General features: G+C 35.4%; 2 protein-coding genes across 2 annotated transcripts; one reads left to right on the top strand and one right to left on the bottom strand.

Annotated features, from left to right (window-relative positions):
• The first annotated feature begins 639 nt into the window (after positions 1 to 639).
• LOC105034028 (uncharacterized) lies at positions 640 to 12,040 on the top strand. The gene is made up of 12 exons (XM_010909050.3): positions 640 to 755; positions 870 to 890; positions 985 to 1,085; positions 1,181 to 1,238; positions 1,348 to 1,391; positions 1,489 to 1,569; positions 2,190 to 2,260; positions 2,948 to 3,058; positions 4,179 to 4,261; positions 4,668 to 4,884; positions 10,888 to 10,971; positions 11,598 to 12,040. The coding sequence occupies exons 1-12, from the start codon at positions 731 to 733 to the stop codon at positions 11,665 to 11,667; spliced, it is 966 nt and encodes a 321-aa protein (XP_010907352.1). The 5' UTR covers positions 640 to 730; the 3' UTR covers positions 11,668 to 12,040.
• Positions 12,041 to 12,278: 238 nt separating this feature from the next.
• On the bottom strand, positions 12,279 to 13,936 carry LOC105034027 (33 kDa ribonucleoprotein, chloroplastic). Its single transcript, XM_010909049.4, has 4 exons — positions 13,453 to 13,936; positions 13,262 to 13,363; positions 12,891 to 13,193; positions 12,279 to 12,794 (listed from the first exon to the last, which is right to left on the bottom strand). The coding sequence occupies exons 1-4, from the start codon at positions 13,855 to 13,857 to the stop codon at positions 12,630 to 12,632; spliced, it is 975 nt and encodes a 324-aa protein (XP_010907351.1). The 5' UTR covers positions 13,858 to 13,936; the 3' UTR covers positions 12,279 to 12,629.
• Between the last annotated feature and the right edge of the window lie 11,108 nt (positions 13,937 to 25,044).

Genomic DNA, 25,044 nt, shown 5'->3' with positions numbered 1-25,044 from the left:
AAATTATTTTTTTATTTGAATTAAAATTAGAATTTTTAGTTTTTAAAATTCATTCAAATTTATAATTTTTATTTTATTCTTTTTTTATGATATTTTTTTATAAAAATTAATTTGAAAAGGAGATTGTAATTTAAAATGATGATTTTTATTTGAATTAAAATTAAAATTTTTATTTTTTTAAAACTTAGAATTATAATTTTTATTTCTTTTCAATTTTTTATAGTATTTTTAATTTTTTTTTACAATAATTTTTTTTAGATATTTTTTTTTAAAATATAATTTGAAATAAGGATACTAATTCGAAATGATAATTTTTATTTTTATCAAAATTATAATTTTTAATTTTTTATAAATTTAAAATTTTTATTTTTTTTATTTTTTATCATTTAAAAAAAAAATTAAAATTATTAAAATAAATGGTATTTTTTAAAATGCTATTTGAAATGATATTTTAAAAAATATCATTTATTTTGATGATTTTTTTATTATTTTTTTTGATATTATTTATATAAAAAATAAAGATGACGTGGCGGTAATAAAACGTCATTCAAAATAATATCTTGTCAATACGATAAATAAGTTAAAAATTAAATTATTTTTATAAATATATATTTTTTTAAATTAATTAGGTAAAGCACTCAAAAGCGGAAGTCTCTTGCGAATTATTCCCTCTCCCCTGCGCTTCTCATCGGCGCGACGCACCCCAGTTATTTTTCCATTCGCAGCGGCGATGTCTTCTACCATCAGAATGATCGGCAAGTGACTGCTTCCATCTCCCTTCCTCCTCTCCTCTCTCTCTCTCATTCGTTTCCTTGTTGTTTTCTATTAATCTCACTAATTGCCACTCTTTTCGAATCGATGGAGTGCAGATTTTGCCGTCAACCTCACAGGTGAATTATCCATCGCTTTCGCCCCTCTAGTTCTTGTTTTCCATTCACCAAAGCTAACAAAATCTGAAAACTAGAGCTCAAAATTTTACGGCAGATAATATGTTCAAGGGGATATACAATGGCAGGCAATGTCACGTGGCGGACATCCCGGCGGTGCTGGCCAGGGCGTGGAGAGCTGGCGTCGACCGCATCATCGTGAGCTCCCTCTCTCTCCTCTCAATGATACTGCTTCTTTTGTACTCGAGCTTATTAATCTCTTCTTTTTTTTTTAAAAAAAAATAATATAAAAGGTCACAGGGGGTTCGCTCGAGGAATCAAAGGAGGCCCTCGCGATCGCAGAGACCGATGGTTTGTTCGCTGTGGATTGAGTTGCATGTTAGCATATGAGTTGTTCGATTTAATGCCCCAGATAAGCTAATTCAGTTTACTGTTTTTGATTCTCTGCTATGTCTTACAGGACGGCTCTTTTGTACCGTTGGTGTGCATCCCACTAGATGCAAGGTGATTAGTCTCCTTTAGCTGGTCACTAGATGGTAATAGACTCTGATTTTTAGCCAATACTAGATTGGGTCTGTAGTGCTTCTACTGTTTTTCTTAGGAGTTTGAAGAGAGTGGTGATCCTGAGAAGCACTTTCAGGCGCTTGTGTCATTGGCCAAGGAGGGAATTCAGAAAGGGAAGGTAGGCTCTGCCTTCACAATTTAATGTAATTGGCAGTCTATCATGTATTAGAACTATATGCTGTTGTTTTTTGAGGACTGGGGAAACTCTGTTCCTTCTCAAGAAAACTGTATTGTAAAACTAGCAAAAGGAGATGCTCGCTGAGCCTCTATACTGACTTCTGGAAAAGTCTCGTGTATGTTCTTCCCTTTGAGAACATTTTGATGTTAAATAGGGAAGGCAATTTATGAAAAATTGAGAGAAGCTGACACACAAGTTACTGTGGAGTTATGGACGCGGCGAAATTGAGAGAATATAACATGGACTGTGACTATTTGAGCACCATGTTTTTTAGATGATGGTAGTAGATTACATAGGTTAAGCAAACATCATATTGAAGGATTTGAAGCTTGATGCTGCATATTGGGAAAGGGGCAGCTGTTGGCATTTAAATAAGTACATAAAACATCTATTTCTAAATGAAAGATCATATTTGCTTTCATTGCTACTCCTGGATTATGAATTAGGAGAATTTCTTTTCTTTTCTTTTCTTTTTTTCTGTTTTTTTTTTAATATATGCATCACTGAGCATGAAGTACCTTTGTATTGGTCTGAACCTGTAAAATCCAATTTTGGTGTAGGTGGTGGCAGTTGGCGAATGTGGATTGGATTATGACAGGCTTCAATTTTGCCCTTCCGAAATGCAGAAGAAGTATGTTGAAAACTCATTATATAATTTTATAAAATCTCCCCCCACCTCTGTGTGTGTGTGTGTGTGTGGAAATAGAGCAATTCTGTTATAGATACATTGTAACATCTTGACATTGATCTGGGCCAGGTATCTAATATAACACATCTTTATGCTGAAACATGATGCAAAATGTTGAATATAAATCCTCTAGATACTTAGCACTTTTAAATTACAGTGGACTAACGGGATAAACAATGTCCTGAGGGAATGAACTTGACAAAGCTGGAGACAGCTAAAAATTAGTCATCAAGTATTTAATGCAGCGTCGAGGTGGTGCAATCCAGGTTAATATTCTAGCAAGGATATGGAGCTTGCAGAAGTAATTAGTTATTATAGCCATGCACTTACATGTCCTCTTTTGCATAATTGCTTGTAAATGTGGTTGCAACCATGATCAAGAGCTTTTCCTTTGTTTCAACTATGCTTGACTGTGCTGCTGAACTTTTAATACACCAAAGCATGATCGACTGTAAGAGCACATATTCTGAGTTTAAAAGGTGTCTAGCATGCCTTCACATGTGGATGCACACATGCATGCACGCACACACACATGCACACTCACTCATGGTCATACGCCTATCCTTGATGCATGCATGCTAACTTTAACTGTATGCTAGTATTATTAATATTTGCAATGTTTTTCATTAGGTACTTCGAAAAGCAATTTGAATTGGCAGAAGCTGTGAAACTGCCCATGTTTCTGCACATGCGTGCTGCTGCTGAGGACTTTTGTAACCTTTTAGCTCGAAATAAGCACAGGTAATCATGGAGGCTGCAAAGCCAAATGGTTTTGTTTTTGTAATACTCCAACTTCTTCCAGTTCTATTAATTTTATTAACGTCATATGAATTTTATAATCCAAGTAGGGTGACTAGGCTACATTATAGACGAGCTTCTCCTGTAAACATGAGCATAGTCTTTTGACAAGCTTGACCTGTAAAATAATGACTAAGCCAGGTCCTGGACAAGCTTTACCAAATCATTTTAGGTTTTGTAACATCCCATCTTTTTCCAGTTCTGTCTAGTTTAGGAACACCATATTAATTTCAAATCCAGATAAGTGATGGTGCCAAGTCATAGACAAGCCTTGTAATATTAATGTGACCTGGTTTGCCATAATTTGAAACTCATTGATTGAGAACTTGAAGTTTGGATTTGGTGAGGAAACTCCCATCTTATAGAATGGCATAATTAGCAGGTTATTTTTTAAACATTTTTTTTATAAAGAAATTAGGGAGGTGGGTAATACCATTTAAACCCCCTTGGCCTTTAACTGAGTGATACAACCTGGCAGCGGGTAGTGGGGAAGCAGTATAACGTTTATAGAATGAAACGAGGTTCATACCATCACCAGAAGAGTATCTAAAGGTTACAAAGGAAATATAGGAAAAACTGCTTTCTCAAACTTATAGAGACATTACCAAGATCAAGAAACCCTGGTATATAAACCAGCATCAAATGTATCAGTAACAGTTACAGGACACTAAATCAGATTGCCTTTGCAGAAACATACACCAAAAAAAAGCAAACAACAGAAACAAACTCTTCTCATGCAGATTGTTTTTCCCTTTACCTTCATTTATACGTTCTTACTCTTTATCTTGTAAATAACCACTATTTATATTTTTTGTGGAAGATGAAATTTCATCAAGCTAATTGAAAGTTCATTAGTTTCAGTTAAAGTAAAATTGGTCTTTACTGCTTTTTCCTATGACTAATGGGAGTTGTAGGACTTTCATGTCTCATATATTAATTAGTTTTTATCCAGGTAAAATAGGTGCATGTCTGCAGAATGTGTCTTTTTGTGCATGTACATTTGTATGCACAAGCTATATCACTATGCAATGCTTTGAAAAATCATTTTTTGTTTATTCAACAGGTTCAGTGCTGGGGTTGCTCATTCATTTACTGGTAGTGCAGAAGATCGTGACAAACTTCTATCATTTGATAATCTTTTTATAGGTGATCATTTTAAGCTCTATATCTGTGCTTTACATATTAGAATGACTTTCAGTTTATCATGTTGTTAAATAGTTATGGAATTTATCCAGTGGAGACCATCTTGGAGGGCCTTGTTTTACGTAATGGCAATTTGACTGTGTTGCATTTTCTGTTTCCTTCAATTGGAAGAGTTTCTACTATGCTCATGTCAGTCACTTAATTGTGATTGAGAGATTGCCCTTTTCACTTGTTTTCCTTATTATACTCCCTGTGAAGTTGTGAACTGCATGTGGTCTTTGTCTTGGTCAATGATATGAATTAGGAAGAATGCAAGTGAAAGCAGTCCAAATCAGAAAGGTTTTGTAAGCAACAGAAAGTAGTCCAAGTCAGAAAAGTTTTGTAAGTTCCTATTTCTTTTACTGAATAGGTGTTAATGGGTGCTCTTTGAAGACAACCGAGAATCTTGATGTTTTGAGAGGCATTCCAATTGAGAGGATGATGATAGAGACAGACTCACCATACTGTGGAATCAAGAATACTCATGCTGGCATCAAATTCGTAAAATCAGTTTGGCCTTCTAAGAAAAAAGAAAAGTATGAGCCTGACTCAACTGTTAAAGATCGTAATGAGCCTTGTTTAGTTAGGTAAGTAAAAATTATCTTGACATTTGCTTTATTAGCTGGTAATGTTCTAACTGTGTCTCATCTGTTCATCTATTTCCAGTAGTCAGAAGTCTGTTGTGTAATTGGTTACTCGGACTGTCATTACGTGACATTATCAACTAATGAATACATTGCAGTTAATATGTTAAGAATTTATCTATGTATATTTGTAACTTCGATTCATTGACTTGAACTCATTATTCCCAAATATGGGGACTTGGTTGAGGTAATGACATTTTATCATTCCTTATTCTTTAGCCACAGTTGTAATGATAAAGGAGAATTATATTTGTTAGGTGAAGAACAAATAGCATTGAAGGAAGCATCTTATCTGAATTTAGTGATCTAATGTCTCAGGCATTTAACTTTTACATCAAAATCCTTTGTTTGTTGTTATGTGTTAGTATCTCCATCTTTCTTCAGGGAGATACGTTTGATTCTACCATTGACGATTCGCAAGTTACATAATGCCTTCAGTGGCTTTAGCCTTAGCAACAATGCTAAATGGATCGCCTTATAGCCATGAACTGATATTTCTGGATTTCGTTGCTTGGCTTGCCTGATATGCTGCTTCAGCATAACTTTCCAAATCTTGAAGCAAATACTTGATGTTAATTAAGAGGCAATTTGACCAAAGTTCTGAGTTACACACCAGATCATCCAAGAAAATATAAAGATGGATAGAGAAAGTGCTTAGTGGCCCTTTTACTGCTTTCTATGTAATGTGGAAGCAGCACATACTATGCCAGCTCATTGGTTCTCGCTTGACAACTTGGTTACACAAAATTACTAGTAAAAAATTTGTGTCATAATTAAATGAATTTGATGACACCAGTTATTAACTTGTTTCAGTTGTCAATTAATATAAAATTAAGGAGTATGATAAAATTCTGATTTTTTTTTTACTCTCATATTTGAAAAGGGGATCTGAATGATCTTCCAAGCCTTCAGATGAGATCAGGTCATCTTAGTTTTTTCAGACTATATAGAAAATGGAAAGAAAAGAAGAAAAGTCAAATAACTTCATTTTGGTTAGAATTTCAAATTTTCTTTATGTTCTGATCTAGTACAACTGACTGAAAAGAAATTGTTTATCTCCCTTCGTCCTCTTGTAAAGCAATTCATATCACCTAAATATGTGTAATATGTGACTTCGCCTTGTCCAGAAACTATATACAATAAATTAGATTGGAAGGCTAACTATTCAAGCTTGTTATCAATACTTTAATAATTGCAAGAAAATCAGTGTAATAGCTTCTAAAACACCCTTAGGTTTTCATTTTTCCTTTTTGTTATTATCATCTTTGTGTTGATGCCGTTTGATATTTATGCATGATGTTTGCAATTAAAACTTAGAAAGCTTGATCTTTTTTTTCTGTATGATCTTTTGACTTCCTAGATGTGAAGTTCTTTTGTTGGTGAAACCAAATGATTAGCCAAGGTGAAGTTCAGTGGGTTGCTTCATGATTAAATCTTGACCATGATTATTGATTTGATGATATGGACATCATATTATTGGTATCTGTTTCTGTGAGAACCTGATTTGCATAACTACCACATGCTTATATTCTATTGTGACAAAAAACATGAATATTCTCAACTTAAAATAAATGGAGATCATGAAATTTCTGGACTCTGATGTACATATGGTCATTCAAGAAAGTTGTAGCAATCCAATTTGGGTTTCTCATATGATCTACATTGGGTTGAGGAGAAAATTAGGGGCCACAGTTTGAAAGTTCTTAAAAACGAAGGACTATGTTACTTGTACATACAATACATATATGGATGCATGCATGCAAGTATGTAACTTGTACATAGATAGTTACATGCTTACATAGTACATGAACACACTATACCTTTCCATGCGATAATACGTGCTATCCTTAGAAAGGTTGCTTAGTGCATTGAAAGCTAACAAAAACATAAAAGTTATTTGCTGTGATTTTTTTTTTAAAATTCAAGGTCTAATTATTTCATTTTGTTATTATAATTCTTTTCAAATGCTATCATGTAATATTGCATATTTTTTGATAACTTGCTGGCGTGGAACATCAATCCCTACATTCCAGTCATAATGGTTCTTAAGATTTTTAATCATAATAGTATTAATTAATTTTAAAATATAAGTTCAATTTTCAAAATATAGCTTCTGATATCTTTGTTTCCAAGTTCGGCATAATTTAATCCCTTCATAACATCAAGAGTTCAAACAATTTGATTAGTTTCAATGCAACTTCAACAATTAAACCCAAGCAAATCAATGTAACTTGCTTCACTGCATTCTTCCCAGCATCACATTTCTGCTCTTCTCGTCCCAACCCAACCTTCTCTTACTCTCAACCACACCTCCTCATCACCTTCCCAAATCCTATATGCTGACTACATGAGCCATATGTATTTATAATATAAATTGTATGTGTCAAAAATTGAATGAAGGTACTAAGATGCTTAAAAGAAATAGTCAAGCAGGAGACCCCAAAGTGTTAGATGGCATGACATGATGAGTAGTAACTGTAGATTTTGTATTATGATCTTCTACTCATGTTTTACGAAGAGTAGTAACCCTAGATTTTGTATTATGATCTTCTGCTCATGTTTTACACAGAAAAATACATAATGGCTAGATGTCACCTATATAGCCTGGAATCCTTTCGTTTACCTGTTTTTACATGTATATGCATAGAATTGTTAATTTGATAGGGTCATGGCCATCCGTCAACAAGTATCCTGCAATAATTCAAGTAATAAAAAAGATAATAACCATTCATTGTGATAAAAAATAAGATGAAAACTGAAATATTGTTGATTATTGAATCACAGTTATCCATTAGATTCTCCTTTGTGTTGAACCAGTAACATGACAAAGAAAACATATTCCAAAGTATTCTCATTAGTTTAAGGTATGATAGCCATCCATCAGATATTTTATCCACTTGATCTGCACATTGCATTTCATGTGATCATGCTCACCAGTTAGATGCTTGTCCTTTTGATAACCACAAGTACTTTTACATAGGTCATGCAAATCCTTAAAATCTCAATCATTCATCATAAAATACACCTTAGTATGACTGAATCTCATGTATGGAGAGATGGATTGAGGGATACAAGGATTAGACATTAATGTCATGTCAAAGAAGAGGTGAGGAATCTGTTTAGGTCTGATACTCCATTTATGGACTGGTGCAGTGCAATATCATATCATGCAACAAGATGTGTAAGATGCATCACCACATGATCATTGAATGTATGTTGCTGTTGATACATTGTTTGTCTTACAAATCTTGATGAGTGATTTGTGGACAATTGGACATTTGGTCCAATGCAGTTCGAGCAACATAAGACACCAAAAGTTTATGAGATACATGGTCACATTAACATTACATGGGCATGAATATGGATGTATTCACATTCACGCATCTCCATTCATGATGTTTGACTATTGCTGCATTGGATCTTCCAATGAGCATCGGATGTACTCATCCCATGATGAAAGAGAGGATGTAGTATAGAAACATGGGTTTTGTTGACCATGTTTTTCTTTCCTTTCCTTTTTTACCTTTTCTTCTTTTAAAGCATGAATGAAGTATCACCTGGCATTCACCCATTTCCTCTCATGTTGGAATCACCTGGTTTGTGGCTAGCTTGTGAGGGAGCGAGGTGTGGTTTTTGGGTGTGGTAGAATCAAATATTTCCATGCAATGATGGATTTTGGTGCCTGCAGTAAATATGTTGGGGGGCTGTATTGATGCATGGAATGTGAGAGGCGGGGAATCTAATGGATGCTGAGTGCAGCATGGGAGATGTATGGCATAACAGTGGATGAGTCCGGGGTAATAGATGGGAAAACAAATACATCTGAGAAAACCAAAAATTTGAAAATGGAAAAGTTGAAGTGACAATCTAACAGCTCAAGAGAGAAGAGACTTCTTTTTTCAATTTCTTTTTGTTTTCCGTTTGTGAGGATAAATTGGAGGGGACTCCCTAGGAAATTGGGTGATGTGCCAATGGAAGGTTTTGACCATGAGAATCCAACTTCTTTGCCTATTCATTCTCTCTCCTCTTGCCATTGCTAAGATATGCAATAATGTGCTTATTGCAATGTTTAACTTTTTTTTTTTTTTTTTGTGGGGATGGGGCGCAGTTGTTTCCCTATCAAATTTATCATGTTTGTTGCATTTAGCCAACCTGTTGATAAGTCAATCTTTAAACATACCATCTTTGGTACTTGTAAATTGTAATAGTACGGATAAATTTTATCAAACTGCACATGTTGCACTACAATGACAATATTGTTTTACAAACAAACACCAGAATGGCACTCCTGGGTAATGAATGCATTAATCTTATTTCATGTGGTGCAGTGTTACATTTATACTTAAATTTAAGGCACATCTTAGCCTTCAGTTAGTTTGCATTAAACTATTAAAAAAATATATTCACAGTATGTCACCATGTTTAAAGATAGAAATGTTTGACTTTTATGGAAGCAACTGCTATAAATTTTTTTGGAGGCTGATAGTGTTTTCCTTGAAACAAACTTTTCTGTTTTCGGTGAAGAAGAGCTTAAGTGCAGTCATGGTTATTCACCACCATTGGATTGAACCTGAGACCTCTCGCTTGGGGAGGAAAATACCAGCGAGCTGAGCTAACAGCTGTTTAAACTTGTCAACTATTTAAACTGCTGGAGTAACATACACTAATACCTTCATGGCAGACATGCTTGGCTTAGGGACTAGGTAAACCATACTCAGTCTAAGTGATTGTGAAATGCCAAAACAATATAAAATAGGACCCCTCCTTTTGGCATTTTTATCAGTATGTAAATGTGGTTATCCATCCATAGTCATGTAACATATAATATATTTAAACAGATTTTTATTTGTCAAATTGAAAGATCTGTCGTTATTTTATCCATTTTTAGATTTTGTTTTGGATGTAGAGAACTCCATCCACTTTTCAGATAATATGGTATGATGCTTGTCATTGCTTAATACATTAGACAAGGAAATAGTAGCTTTGTCCAGAAAGCTAAATCTGTAAGAACTTAGAGGTACAACTCCACTAAGTTTCTCCTGAAATTATCATGTGCCATTCATATTTGTGTTATCTATCATTAGGGAACATACCATGGTGTGGATTCTCTCTTTCTCAAACTGATGGTTCAGGTTACAGGAATGCTTATCTCATTTATGTGGAAACCTACAAGCATCTAAGTGACCTGGTCATCTTGAAAAAACTTAGCTTTGATCATCATGGTTGACATTATAATCTCTATGTTCCTGTTTGTGTTGTACACTCCCATCTTTTCCAATCTTTAGCTATTGTTTGAATTCATGCAATTTTAGTATAGGGAGGACCTGCATAAAGAATCTAATGAAAACATAGATAATGTACAATATATCCCAAAAACAATTTAGATGATTATCATCTCAAAAAAAAAAAAAAAAAAATCTTTGATTCATAAAAGTCTTTGTTAAGCCCATAAGAATTCAATTTTATTTGTCAAAACCTTGCAGTTATTGAATTATGTTCTTTGCTTTGTCATGGTCCAACTGAGCGGCCAATAAACGAAAGGAAACTATGATAATGAGCTGACTGCAAGAGACCATTTGTACAAGAACTAGATTTGAGCGAGTCGATCATTATTTGTCTCAAAGTGCTTATCAAATAGTCCATATAGGAATATAGTCCAGATTAATGTGAGAATTAGTTAAAAAATGTTGTGTCCTGAACCTTGGTTAACATATTTCATTTTGTATTACAAAACCTGGTTGCACAGGCCTTTTATGTCCACGTTTCATTTCATGTCAACTTTGGAAACTCTGGCTAGTCAGTATCATTTTACAGTCTACACTTTCACAGGCACACACTGTCATATATGGAAAACATATGATAGACTTAGATTTTTTTTATCTGGGAAAAGTCTCCTTAATTCCTTTTATATTGGATTGCAAAAACATTGATGCCTTTTTTTTTCAGGCAAGTCCTTGAGGTGGTCGCTGGCTGTAAAGATATTGGTGATATAGAACACTTGAGCAAAACATTATACCATAATACTTGCAGGTAATTTCAGTACGATCAAGATAATGGACTAGAAAAATACTTGCACCTAAAATTTTCCTGTCTCCAATTTGTCTGCTTCATCCTATTCCCTTGTTCTGGGAAAAAAACTCTTTTTGTTGTTTTGCCCTTAGTCTTCTCCTTTCAGGTCACGCTAGGTCATCCTATGTTCTTTTAGAGGGCTGAGCCAATGCCATTAGAACATCCAATTTTATCTGCCAGATCCGTTGCATGTTATGATCATAATATGAGCAACAATCCTTTTATTCTCCAACTACCATAAGCTCAATGCTTTGAGTAAGATGCTGTTTCTTTCTTCCTTTTTCTTGTGTGTGTTGGGAGGACGGGTGCTTGTCTGATGAAACTAGTAGATTTTTTTCACTGATATTTTTCAGCCTCTCCACTTTTGGAAGCATGCAAATTATCAGTGGGTGTGGAATGCCTCAAAAACTGCCATATGTACTAAGATTTAGTTGTGTTACAGGAGGAATGACTGCTTATTTGATATTCAAATAACTTGATGTTTTCTGGGTGCTCGTATTATTTACAAATTTAAAATATTTTTGATTGTTTAAGTTCAACTACTTATTCTACATTCGGCAACTTTAATCAAACATTCATCTTTGCAGGGTCTTCTTTCCCCATGACTTGGATACAGCGGCAGATGCTCTTCTAGAAAGTGGTCTTAACATCCAATGAAGAACATGTATGAATTTGGCAGAAGACGGATGTGGGCACAGTGATCGGTAAACAACTCATATCGCGAATGACTAATGTGAAAATTGAAGTTCTCCATGGATTTTTTTCCATGTTGTGAGCTATACGTTTTTATTTTTTTAATCGTTATACTTCCAAACATGTTGAGACTCCACATTTATGACTTTCTATCTCAGTAGTTTGCGGTTGCATTGCAGCCATGAAGCAAGCTGGGAGATTTTTTGGAGTTTGTGAGGAAATCTGTTGATAAATGCTGTTACCATATCCAAATTTTCGGGTTCATGGACTGCCATAAATCCTAATTATTAGAAAATATACAGTGGCTGCACTATTGAACAGTCATGTAGGGCAACCAGAGCAACATTTTTAGATATTACTTGTGGTTTAAAAGTAAGGAAAAAAATTCATTGATGCCATTGATTAAATGAATTTGATGCAATTTTGAGGTTGTATTGCAACCGGAAACTTTTCTAGGAGTTTGTAGTTGATGTCACAGGTAATACACATGAAACTGAATCTTATCATTTGAAGTGATTATCCATATTCATGTTAAGCATTATGGTTGGCACAAATCAAGCCAACTCCACATCCACGCAGGAGAAAAAGAACTATTTTTATTGATTAGCAGCGAGCATCCACAGTAATTAAATTACAGTCTCTTCATGTCCAACCCAGAACCAAAACTGCCTAACCCATACCGCAACTAAGATTTGAAAGTAAAAAACATTTTCCTAGTTAATTTCCAACATTCTGAGGCCTTTGAATATGAAATTATCTCCAATGCATAATGACCAGGACATTGGACCTTCCATTTTTTTTATCAGAAGTTCATCATATTCTGTAATTTTTTCATCCATAACACACCACCATACCCTCCAAATCACCACATCAGTTTGTAGGACTACGTTGAAGCATCATAGAAACCCTACCGATCCAACCATTCTTCAGTAGCTGACGCTTGACTGCACTGAGCTTTCTTCTTTCTCAGATTCCTCCAAAGAAGCCTCATCAGCTTCTTGAGAATCAGCCTCTACTCCAGAGTACTGCAAAGGACTGGCCGCCGGCTTCCCCACTGCCGGACTCAATCGTAAAGGCCGCCCTTCGACCTCCTATATAACCAGAACACATTCAAATTCCTTTATTAGAAGATGATGCCCAGTTACATAACGTAAATTATCACATGTAAAAGAGGATGAGATTTATACCACTCCATTCATGGCTTCCATGGCAGCCTGAGCCTCCTCGGCAGATGCGAAGGAGACGAAGCCGAATCCCCTAGACCTGCCGGTATCGCGCTCGAAGATTACCTTGGCACTAAGAAAGCCAGGCTGCGCAGCAAAAGCATTTCTCAGATTCTCGGAGGTGACGGTCCATCCAAGATTACCAGCATATATCTTGTGAGGGCTATCAATGTACCCCCGGCTCCTCATCCTCGGCCCCATCACCTCCCTCTCTCCTCCTCTCGGCACCTCCGGAAAGTTCACCTTCACTATCCTGCCCCCCACTTGCTGCCATCCAAGAAGTCAATTTCACAAACACCTGATAGGAATGAAAGAAATGCTAAAAGAAGACTCACAGATCCGTCGAACATCCGGATGGCTTCATTGGCTTCCTCCACGCTGGCCATGGTGACGAAGGCGAAGCCCCGGCTTCGGTCGGTGACGCGATCATAGATTACCTGTTACAAACTCTTTTTGATCTCCTCTAAAATTAGATCAAAGGGAACCATAAGGAATTGGGGGAGAGCAGGAGTGTTGGGGATTAGACCTCGACGGTCTCGACGGTGCCGGCTTGGCCAAAGACCTCGGCCACCTGGGCCGGGGTCATGGAGAAGGGGAGGTTGCCGACGTACAGGCGCGCCGCGGCCTGGGGTGGCACTGACTTGGTCGCCGGAGGCTGCTGCTCCTCGTCTTCGCCTTCTTCCCCTTCCTCACCGGCGTCCGGTTCATAGCCGTCAGTGTCGGTGTACGCCGCAGCGGCGGAGGTGGCGGCGGAGCCGTGGAGGAAGCGGTGCTGGGCGAGCAGAGGGAGGCGGAGGATGGCTCTGAGGGGGGGTTTTACCGGGATAAGTTTGGTTTCGGGAAGGATAGCGGCGACGGAGGGAGAGCGGTATGGAAAGGATGGGATGCCGTGGAGGAGTGAGCGGAACGTAGCAGCGGCGGCGGCGGCCATCGTCCGAGGGAGGCAAAGCAGTTGCCGACTTCCGTCCTGTAGCTCCCCTAGATACGGTGTCTTATCCTGGAGTGTAGTACCCAGTCCCATGCACTGATCGCAAAGCAGAAAAAAATAATGAGTTGGGCCAGCACATGCAACGCACGTGCTGAAATTATTTGGGAGATGGAAGGACTCCCGGGGAGTTCTTCCTCTTTGTACCAAGAAAAAAAAAAAAAATCTTCTCCGACCAAAAATTCTATACATACCTCTTTGTACCAAGAAAAAAAAAAAAAAATCTTCTCCGACCAAAAATTCTAAACATATTAAAAAATAAAGTTTGATTCGAACTCTAAATCTTTCTCTCAAAAATCTATTTAAAGACTTTGAATCTCTTAATTTTTTTCATCGAAAATTATCAAGTTCACTACCCATTCTTCTCTTCTTTTTCTCTTGATTGCTGGCAACTTAATTTGGATTTGGCCGTTGGAAATCAGACTAATTTTTATTATAGATCAGATAAATATCTTTAATCAACTTTCCTACAAAGTTTTATGAGTTTTAATCTAAAATTTTTGCTGAATTTTTTGTTAAATTCCATTGAAAATTATTGTTCTTCTCGAATCCCCTGTTTTGTGTTCCATCTTTGATTTTTCATCACTTGCGCCATCGCCAGTCACTGGATTTGGCTGGCTATTGCAGTCGGAGACTACTCGTCTGGCCACAGGAGTCTTCGGCTGGGAGGAGGATCTCCTAGCATTGGGATCAAGGGAAGAGAGTCCACCTTATTCTGTGAAATAAAAAAGTAAGAAGAAGAGGATGCGCAGGTCCTCTGTTTCTCATGAAAAAAAAGAAAAAAAAAAGAGAGAGAAATAAATAAATAAAAGAGAGAGAATTTCTCTCTCTTTTCTTCCTCCTTTCAGTCGAATCCCTATTTGCTCTCTCTAGAATGTCGGATTTTCTCTCTCTAAATTTTTCTCTCTTTGATATTTTTTCTCTTTTTGGATTTGTGAAATTGGGGATCTATTGTCCATGGTTAGTTTGATATTGTCCTAGAAATCTAATTAGAAAAACACAACTAATCTTCAATCAAATTTTAAGTGAGATTTTGAATTGAAATTTTATTATGATTTAGTTATGAATTAGAATAAACGTAAAACTATAATTTTGAATAATAGATTTTGAAGAATCCCATTAAGATTAATTGGTCTATTCATCAGTGTTCTACGAAAAATAAGTAATGAACTCAAGATATTTCATAATTTATTTAAAAATATAAATAATTATTTTTTAAATTATGTATGATTTATGAAATTATATTTTGAACAACTAGTGATTTAAAAAATTTGAGATTTCTGAAGAACTATGATTTATTGATTATGCATATATTCAGTGAAAATAATAATATGTTATATTACAAAAATACTTTGAAACTGATTAAATTTATACTCTCAGCCTAATTATGTTTCAATGGATCCCATCAATGAGGATTATATGTTGGTAATCAGTGGGCTCCACCAATGGAGATTATACATTGGTAATCAATGGATCCCACCAATGAGGTTATACATTAGTACTCAGTGGATCTTATCAGTGGGGGTTGTGTGTTAGTAATTAGTAGACTCTGCCAATAGGGATTGTGCGCTGATATTCAGTGAATCCTGTCAATGAGGATTAAATATTAGTCATAGTCAAAGACTGTTGAGTTATATATATTTTTTAATTTGAATTGTATTTATGATTATGCATACATACAAGTATTGAAATTATTTGACTTATTTAAGTAAGCATGAAATATGTTCTTATGTTTATTCATGGTATTGTTTTTTAACATCATATCATACAATAATATCTGAAATATTTAGTTGAGATATTCATTACTTATCAAGTTATCAAGCTCATTATCTTTCTTTTTTATTTTTTAGATTCAAATTTTTAATTGCAGACATGGCTATTATTTTGGGAGTGAGCTAGAAGCAAGAATCGACAACATAGATTTATTATGTTGTTTCTATAGAATTTTTATTTGAGGGGTAAATTGATGAAAGATCTTCGAATATTATTAAAATTTTATAAGAGACTAAAGTTTATTTTGGTTAGTTAAATTTTGTGCTAAATTTATTATAAATTCCACTGTGATGCATTGTCGTTGTTTTTGGAATGCCTTGCATGCTTGTGGAGAGAGTACTTCATAAGTACGTGGTAATTGCCATGACCTCCGATCCGTGATCTTAAGTCGGAGGTATGACAATTAATATGGTATCAGAGTATAAGTGGATAAATTATGATATATAAAATCAGACATGAGTGTAGGTGGGTAAACATTAAGAACATTGGGATGATAGCTTATATTGATTTTGATATAACTTAGAAATCCTAAATTTGACACAAGTGCAGTGATGTATATGAATCAGAGTGTGCAGTGGAAATATGATAATCTAGATTATTTTGACATAGCTAGCAATATTGAATGTTTGAGTTAAAAATTTATGATGGAAGACATGAATTGATATTCCTTAATATGGAAAATTCATTGATATGAAAAGGATAATGTTTTTGATTTGGGACTATTTTGGGTGTCACTATGTGATTTTTATAAATATGTCTACTCTCTATTATGTTAAAGAAATATTTAGTATATTAGGATGAGTGGACCATTGGTTATTGATCTTGAATTTGAAATATTGAAGCTGATGCTTCTTTATCTTTTAAAAAGAATGTGAGATTGTTTATCAATTGGTTTGGATTTTGTACTCGAATGATCATCTATTGAGAGATGGTAAGTTTGTTTATGATCTTGTGGTAGATCAATCAAGGCAAGTATAAATATGTTTTGACGAGAAACTTGATATCTTTACCTAAAATTAAGATGTTATTTTTAATTATAAGAAATGAGTGGTTCTGATTCTAATCAACTGTTGAGGTATTAACTTTTTTTCTGATGAAATGACTTAATGATGAAATTGCATCGAGAATTAGAATATCGAAAAGTTCAAAGATGAGATTTAAACTATAAATTCTATGTAAAAAATTTTGAGGACTTGAACACATGTAAAAAATTTTGAGGATGAAATTTATTTTGAGGAGGATGGAATGTAATACTCAATCCCATGCACCGATCTCAAAAAAAAATTAAAGATAAAAAAAATTAGGAATTAGGCTAGCACCTGTAATGCATGTGCTGGAATTATTTGGGAGATGGGAAGAACGTGGAAGAACTCCCAAAGGAGTTCTTCTCCAACCAAAAATCTGAAAAATATTAAGAAGTAGATATTGATTCGAATTCTAAATCCTCTCCTCAAAAATCTATTTAAAGACCTAAAGTCTCTCAATTTTTCTCACCAAAAATCACCAAGTTCGCCGCTCATTCTTCCCTTCTTTTCCTCTTAATTGCTCATAATTTAGTTTGGATTTGGCTACTGTTGCCCAGTCTAGCAACTCCCGGGGGGGGGGGGTGGTGAATTGGGTTCTTAAAAGAATTCCTTAAAATTTCAGAGAATATGAACACCAATTTTAGATTTTTTTTTAAATATGAAGATGGATGTGAACAGTAACTCAAAACAAGTATACAGTAGAATTGTTGCCCAGCTATGCAACCCAAGAGGGGGGGTGAATTGGGTTTCTAAAAATTTTAAGCCCAACAGATAACTTATGAAGAACAAAACAATGGCTTTAAATCAATATTAATTACCTAAAGCAGTATTGCAAGGATATAATAAAGAAATAAGATAAAGCGATAAAGCACACCACAAACACAAGGATTTATAGTGGTTCGGTGCTAACCTTGCACCTACATCCACTCTCCAAGATCCCACTTGGGAATTTTAATCCACTATCCTTTGTATTCAACCCGAATACAAAACGTCGGAAACTCCGACACTAGCTATCCCAAGCTAGAACACTTATTTTCCGGGTATAAGTAAACCCAAAACACTCCGATTTCAGGTTCGGATCAACCTTTCCTTGTTTTGGAAATCCTCCAAACACAAGAACAAAAACTCACAAAGAGTTAGAAAATTTAGAGCACAGATTAATACAATAACAGCTCCTTAAATGAGCAAATATAACAATAAAAGCTTTACTCAAATGAAGAACCCCTTTTTCAGATTTTCTCAAAGTGGATGAACGCTTGAATGCTTGAGAAGAGGTTGATTGTTGATTGAAGATCTCTTGAAAGCTTTGAACAATCTCTAGATCAAGGTTGAAACAATAGTCGTGAAGAATTCTCTCCTTGAAAGATCTTGCTTTTCTCTTTAACAATCTCTCTGCTATATTGTGGATCCTCTCTCTTTTTCTCTTTGGATTTTTCGTTGATCTCAGGCTTTTTCTTGTAAATTTCGGATCCTCTCTTCTATTCTTCTCTTCTTCTCTACTCCTCGTCTCTCTTGATTTCACGTTTGATCCGCTATTTAATCTGTAATTTCTTTCACCATTTAAAGCATTTTGTAGCATTAGAAGCAAGAGAAAACAATTTAGGTAGATAAAGAGCCGTTAGAGGATTTTTAGGAAGCATAAATGGCAATTAAAACGGGCAAAAAAATAGCCGTTGCTGACAATTCCCGTCGCAGGGGTCGACTCATGAGTCGACTCATGCTTCAGGGGTCGACTCATGAGTCGACCTCTGTTGCAAAAACCAGAGAATGCGTTTCTGGAAATTCTTGGCTCAAATTAGCAGGGGTCGACTCATGAGTCGACTCATGCCTTGTGGGTCGACTCATGAGTCGACTCACAGGTCGTGCCAAGCCAGAAAACTAGCGTGCCAAGGAGAATTTTTGCGTGCCAATCAGCTCACAGTGCCATGAGTTGACTCATGAGTCGACTCATGCACTTCAAACCTTCATAACTTCAAAAATATAAGTCCAAACACAATGAAATTTTCACCAATAGATTTCAAATCATTTGTTCTACCAAATGGTACTATCAAATCAAGATTTTAGTGAAATTATGATTTTGCCCTTGAAGAGCATAAGGACTTTTTCATTTTAAAATTATTTGTATCCCTTCAATCTGCTTTGTGATCATCAAAATCAATCTAGGAGCAACAATCTCCCCCTTTTTGATGATGACAAAATATTTGAACAAAAATGCTTATGTTAATGCATTAATTTCAAAAGAATCCATTATAGGTGTATATGCTTGAAAAGAGTATGATTCTTTTGGCATGCAAAAATAGATTGTCCATTTTCTTAAAGATTTGAAAAGGGTATTAGATCATTTTGAGTTCAAGATATATCAGAGCAAGAGAAGATAAATAACTTTTTCTATGTATCAGAGTAAGAAAAATAATTATATCAGAAAAGATTTTACAATGTATCAGAGCAAGAAAATTTTATAATATATCAGAGAAAATTTCACACTGTATTAGAGCAAATGTCAGAGTAAATTTCTCATTGTATCAGAACAAATTTCAGAGAAAATTTCACACTGTATTAGAGCAAATGTTATAATATATAAGAGAAACTTTCTCACACTGTATCGGATCAAATGTTATAATTTATCAGAGAAACCTTCACACTGTATCGGATTAAATTTTATCATGTATCAGAGCAAGTTAAAAGAAATTGTAGGATGTATCAGAGTAAAACAAATTTCTTAAGATGTATCAAGGTGAGTAAAATTTCAAAAGCAAGTTTGAATTTTGAAATATATCAGAGCATATAAAAAAAAACTTATTTGCATTGTACTCATGATTTTGCTTTTGATGGATGACTTTTTGTTTAAGTTCTGTCTGATACCAAATTTTGATACCAAAATTTCTCAAATTTTTGTTTAATCTTTCAATCCTTGTTTTTGTCTAATTTCTCCAATATTTATTTAATTTCTTCAATATTTGTTTAATTTCTTCAATATTTGTTTTAATTTGTTTTTGTTTAATTTCTCCAATATTTGTTTAATTTCTTCAATATTTGTTTTAATTTTTTCAATATTTGTTTTTGTTTAATTTCTCCAATATTTGTTTAATTTCTTCAATATTTGTTTTAATTTCTCCAATATTTATTTTTATTTAATTTCTCCAATATTTATTTAATTTCTTCAATATTTGTTTTAATTTCTTCAATATTTGTTTTAATTTCTCCAATCTTTGTTTTTGTTTAATTTCTCCCCCTTTTTCTCATAATTTAGGATTTTGCTTTTTGTCTAATTTTAATTTTTGTTTTTGTTTAATTTCTCCTCCTTTTTGACATCATCAAACATAGTTAACTCTTTCTTTTCTTTTTCTGAAATATTCTTTAATTTCTTCTTCTTTAGAGTTTTTCACAGATGTTTGCTCCCCCTTAATATAGCAATTATCAACAGCAAACAACAACAAGGAGAAGACAATATTTCAACAAGAAGAAAATATATAACCAAAATATAATCATTACAAAGAGGTAGAAATATAGGTAAAAGATGATTCCATTAATATCATAATTGTTTCAATACATAAAATTCAACCGGCTAAATGTCAATACATGGCCCCAAGGTATAGATCCTAGAACAAGATACTAACTCCTAGGACCTAGTAAAGATAAAGATAAGTCAATGATCGGAGTCATCAGATATAGGGTGAGGAGATGATGGATCAGAAGTGCGTCCTCTACCCCGTCTGCCTCTGCCATGAGTAGGAGGGCGAGATGAACTGGGTGGCTGAGAATGCTGAGATGCTAGGGCTGATACCATGAGTCTAATAGAATTAAGTACGTTCAGTGCTCTGGAAACAGATTGAAGTAGAGCAGTGAACTGGGTGGTAGCATGCTCACTCGATTCTCGGATCTCTTTCCTCAGTAGCTCATATCCACCTTCTAGTGCTCCTCTGAGCCTGCCAGCCTCTGCAGTGAGGTCTGTGACCTCAATAGTAGACTCCTGTGGCTGGGGATGGGCCAATGCAAGGACTTGCCCCTGCAAGTCAAGAACTCTGCCAGTCAGTCTCCAGACTGTGTCCTCAAGCTGCTGTATCCTGACGGACTGATCTGAAATCATCTGAAACACAGTGGAGATGTGGGGAGTAATGGTCTGATCAGAAGAAGTAGCTCCAGGTACAAAAGAAGTACTACTCCACTGGCTAGACAGCAAAGAAGCCACACGCTGTGAAATATGCTCGATCTGATCGTCAGCCAGTCTGAACTCTGATGGAGGTGCTCTGCTCTCTGACTGATACACTGGTGTGGGCATCCTAGTAAACTCCGAAGGGCCAGCCTCAGTATCAGGAATGAACTGTATATCTGGTGATGCTGCCCTGAAGTCATGTACAGGAGAAGATGGACCTTCTTCTTCTATTCTGCCTTCAGTTCTGTCTTCAGTTCTTTCCTCGGCTCTCTCCTCAGCTCTTTCTTCAGAGCCCTTGATCCAACCACCAACAGTCTTTGTAATTCTCATTCGGTGCAGGCTGTGTTGGTTGAAAGTGTCCACATGTGAGAGCTTGGTAGGTGTCTCCTCCTCACAGCTAACTCCAAACCTCCTAAAAACTCTAGTAAGGGCCATACCATAAGGCAAGTGTGCCTTGGATCTATTCAAAGTTTCTCTCATGGCCTCTATCATAAGTGCAGGGAGGTTTAGGGGGGTCTGAGTGATGATATGAAACATGACACATACATCTCTGCCAGATAGTAAGTCATGTCTACCACTCCTAGGAAAGAAGAGTTTTGTTACAATCTGATGCAGGACCCTCATCTCAATGGACAGTAGCTTTGCTTCCAATCTGTTTAAACTTCCTGAAAAAGCTTTTCCTAAGATAATTCTGATCCCTTCTTCTTTAATTGGGAGTTTCATATATGAGTATCCTACACTAGGCAACTGAAGTATTTCTCCCAATATCCTAGAATTCAAGCATATGTCAATCCCCTTGACTGTTGAAGTCACTGACCCATTTCCATAATTTAGGTTCTGGTAGAACTCTCTGACTAGATCAACATAGGTGACTTCCTTAAGAGAGCAATAAAGTTCCCATCCTTGATTTTTGATCTTGGTAGCAAAAGTAAAGCCTTCTTTCTCAAAGAACCGAAAATCTATATTTTTCCCGGTTTCTACTTTTCTATCAGAAAGAGGATTTACACTGGGGCTTATGGAGGATTGAGAGGGACCTTGAGCAGGTACTGAAACTGGATCGGGAACACTGGAAGACTGAGCATGCTTTTTCTTTCGGACAATTTCCTCAGGCTCTCGGATTGATTTCCTTCTTTGGGGAAGTTTCATCTTTGGAGCCATATCCAAAAAGTAGCAGACAAGAAGACTTGAATTCAGAGGAGGAGGGATCACAAAAGAGTAAAGAAGAATTTTGGTGGAGAAAAGAAGTGAATTTTGAATGAACGGTGAAGTTCTAGGGCACGTTCCACCCGCGCCAATCACTGCGAGAAAGCACAGAAAAATCCTTTTCAAGGAGGCGATTTTTGGTGGAGAGAAGGAGGGAGAATTGCCTCAGAATTGATCCTTGGATTTGGAGCAAGAAGAGTTGGAGAGGACGGCTTTCGGAAGAAAGATGATGAGAAGATGAGTCGTCTCACGAACAGGGTTTCCCGTTTAAAAACAATGAACCCGATGGAAGTTGGTGGGATTTACAAGTTTGCCATTGAGTCGACTCATGGGGGTCGACTCATGAAGTTCAGAAATTCAGAAAAAATACAAATAAATTCCAGAAAAATTTGAAATTTTGGGAGTAGGAATTTTGCTCAAAGATAAGTTTTTAGAGTGATAAATCTGAGCTTTTGGGACCAGGATAGATGTTGAAAATTGATCTCTAAGAGTTTTTGACATCTATTCTTTGGAAATTGAGAAATTTCAGACAAATGGATCTAGAACTCCTAGATTTCTCCTAATTTCACAGAATCTATCCTCACTAAGGGCCTTTGTAAAGATATCGGCTAATTGATTTTCAGTGCAAACATATTCAAGAATTATATTTTTGTTTTGAACATGTTCTCTTATGAAATGATGTCTTATTTCAATATGTTTAGATCTTGAGTGTTGTATTGGATTTTTAGATAGATTTATGGCACTTGTATTATCACATTTTATTGGTGTTTCATTAAGTTTGATTCCAAAATCTTCGAGTTGTTGCTTAATCCACAAGATTTGAGCACAACAACTTCCGGCTGCAATGTATTCGGCCTCAGCCGTAGACAGTGCCACCGAATTTTGTTTCTTGCTAAACCATGAGATTAGATTTACTCCAAGAAATTGGCAAGTTCCACTTGTGCTTTTTCTATCTAATTTACATCCAGCAAAATCAGCATCAGAATATCCTAACAAATTAATTTGTGAGTCCTTAGAGTACCATAACCCTATAGTTTGTGTACCATTTAAGTATCTAAGGATTCTTTTAACAGCATTCAAATGAGATTCCTTAGGATTAGATTGATATCTTGCACATAAGCAAACACTAAACATGATATCAGGCCTACTTGCAGTTAAATACAATAATGAGCCAATTATACCTCTGTAGTATTTTAAGTCTACGCTTTTACCTTCATCATCCTTGTCAAGCTTACTTGAGGGACTCATTGGTGTGCCAATTGGTTTGCAGTTCTCCATTCTAAATCTTTTGAGTAGTTCCTTGGTGTACTTGCTTTGGGTGATGAAGATTCTCTCTTTTGATTGTTTGATTTGGAGTCCGAAAAAGAAGGTGAGTTCTCCCATCATGCTCATCTCGAACTCTCCCTGCATAAGCTTAGCAAAGTCTTGACAAAGGGATTCATTAGTAGACCCAAAAATTATGTCATCAACATAAATTTGTATAATTAGCATATCATTTTGGTTTCTTTTAATAAATAGGGTTGTATCTACATTGCCTCTTGAGAAACCATTATTTAGTAGAAATTTGCTTAGCCTTTCATACCATGCTCTAGGTGCTTGTTTTAGACCATATAAAGCTTTATTTAATTTAAAGACATGATTGGGAAAAGCATGATTTTCAAATCCAGGGGGTTGTTCTACATATACTTCTTCAGAAATATATCCATTTAAAAATGCACTTTTAACATCCATTTGAAATAGTTTGAATTTCATAAAGCAAGCATAAGCAGGTAGAAGTCTAATGGCTTCTAATCTAGCAACAGGTGCAAAGGTTTCATCAAAATCAATTCCTTCTTCTTGATTATATCCCTTAGCAACCAGTCTTGCTTTATTTCTAATTACATTTCCATGCTCATCTAACTTGTTTCTAAAGACCCATTTTGTTCCAATTATTGAATAATCTTTAGGTCTTGATACTAAGGTCCAAACATTATTTCTTTCAAATTGATTAAGTTCCTCTTGCATAGCATTAATCCAGTTATGATCATTTTCAGCCTCTTCAAAAGTTTTAGGTTCAAGTTGAGATACAAAAGCACAATGATTAAGTACATCTCTAAGTGAAGAACGTGTTTTTACCCCATGCATAGGATCACCAATTATTAACTCCTTAGGGTGGTTGTGAACATACCTCCATTCCTTGGATAAGTCATTTGTACCTTGAGGTTGTTCTTGAATTTCTTCACCTTTCTCATTTTGTTTGACTTCTTGATCCTTGTCTTCTGGAGTTGCTGAGTTTTTCAAAGTGATCTCCTTCATACCTTCTATTAGTGGATCTGCATCATCAACACCCTCATTCTTCCTTGAAGGAAGATCGTTAGATTCATCAAAGACAACATGTATGGACTCCTCAACTATTAAAGTTCTTTTGTTGAACACTCTAAATGCTTTACTAGTGGAGGAGTAACCTAGAAGGATTGCTTCATCTGATTTTGCATCAAATTTACCAAGTTTTTCTTTGCCATTATTTAATACAAAACATCGGCAACCAAAAACATGAAAATATGCAATATTTGGTTTTCTTCCTTTCCAAAGTTCATAGGGGGTTTTCTTTAAAAATTGTCTAATTAAAGCACGATTTAAAATGTAACATGCTGTGTTAATAGCTTCCACCCAAAAATATCTTGGAAGGTTGCTTTCACAAAGTATGGTACGGGCCATTTCTTCTAAGGTTCTATTTTTCCTTTCAACTACCCCATTTTGTTGAGGTGTCCTAGGAGCAGAGAAGTTATGGCCAATTCCATTTTCATCACAAAAATTTTCAAAGTCTTGATTTTCAAATTCTGTTCCATGATCACTTCTAATATTTTGAATTGAAAACCCTTTTTCATTAGTGACTTTTCGATGAAATTTAGTGAAAATTTGAAAAGTTTCATTTTTGTGAGCTAAAAAGAAAACCCAAGTAAAACGAGAGTAATCATCAATTATTACAAATCCATATCA

Source organism: Elaeis guineensis, chromosome 6 (genome assembly GCF_000442705.2).
Source record: "Elaeis guineensis isolate ETL-2024a chromosome 6, EG11, whole genome shotgun sequence".
NCBI lineage: Eukaryota > Viridiplantae > Streptophyta > Magnoliopsida > Arecales > Arecaceae > Elaeis > Elaeis guineensis.
Note: the sequence above shows the minus strand (reverse complement) of the source record. Positions and strands in the feature narration are given on the sequence as shown.

What these genes read in the sequence shown, in the direction of transcription:
- LOC105034027 (XM_010909049.4), bottom strand. Translation starts at nt 13,857, where the DNA reads ATGGCCGCCGCCGCCGCTGCTACGTTCCGCTCACTCCTCCACGGCATC. An exon ending in GCACCGTCGAGACCGTCGAG is followed by an intron (nt 13,364 to 13,452) that starts GTCTAATCCCCA and finishes AGTTTGTAACAG; the next exon opens with GTAATCTATGATCGCGTCAC. An exon ending in TGGAAGCCATGAATGGAGTG is followed by an intron (nt 12,795 to 12,890) that starts GTATAAATCTCA and finishes CTGGTTATATAG; the next exon opens with GAGGTCGAAGGGCGGCCTTT.
- LOC105034028 (XM_010909050.3), top strand. Translation starts at nt 731, where the DNA reads ATGTCTTCTACCATCAGAATGATCG. An exon ending in CCTTCCGAAATGCAGAAGAA is followed by an intron (nt 2,261 to 2,947) that starts GTATGTTGAAAA and finishes GTTTTTCATTAG; the next exon opens with GTACTTCGAAAAGCAATTTG. An exon ending in TTAGCTCGAAATAAGCACAG is followed by an intron (nt 3,059 to 4,178) that starts GTAATCATGGAG and finishes TTTATTCAACAG; the next exon opens with GTTCAGTGCTGGGGTTGCTC.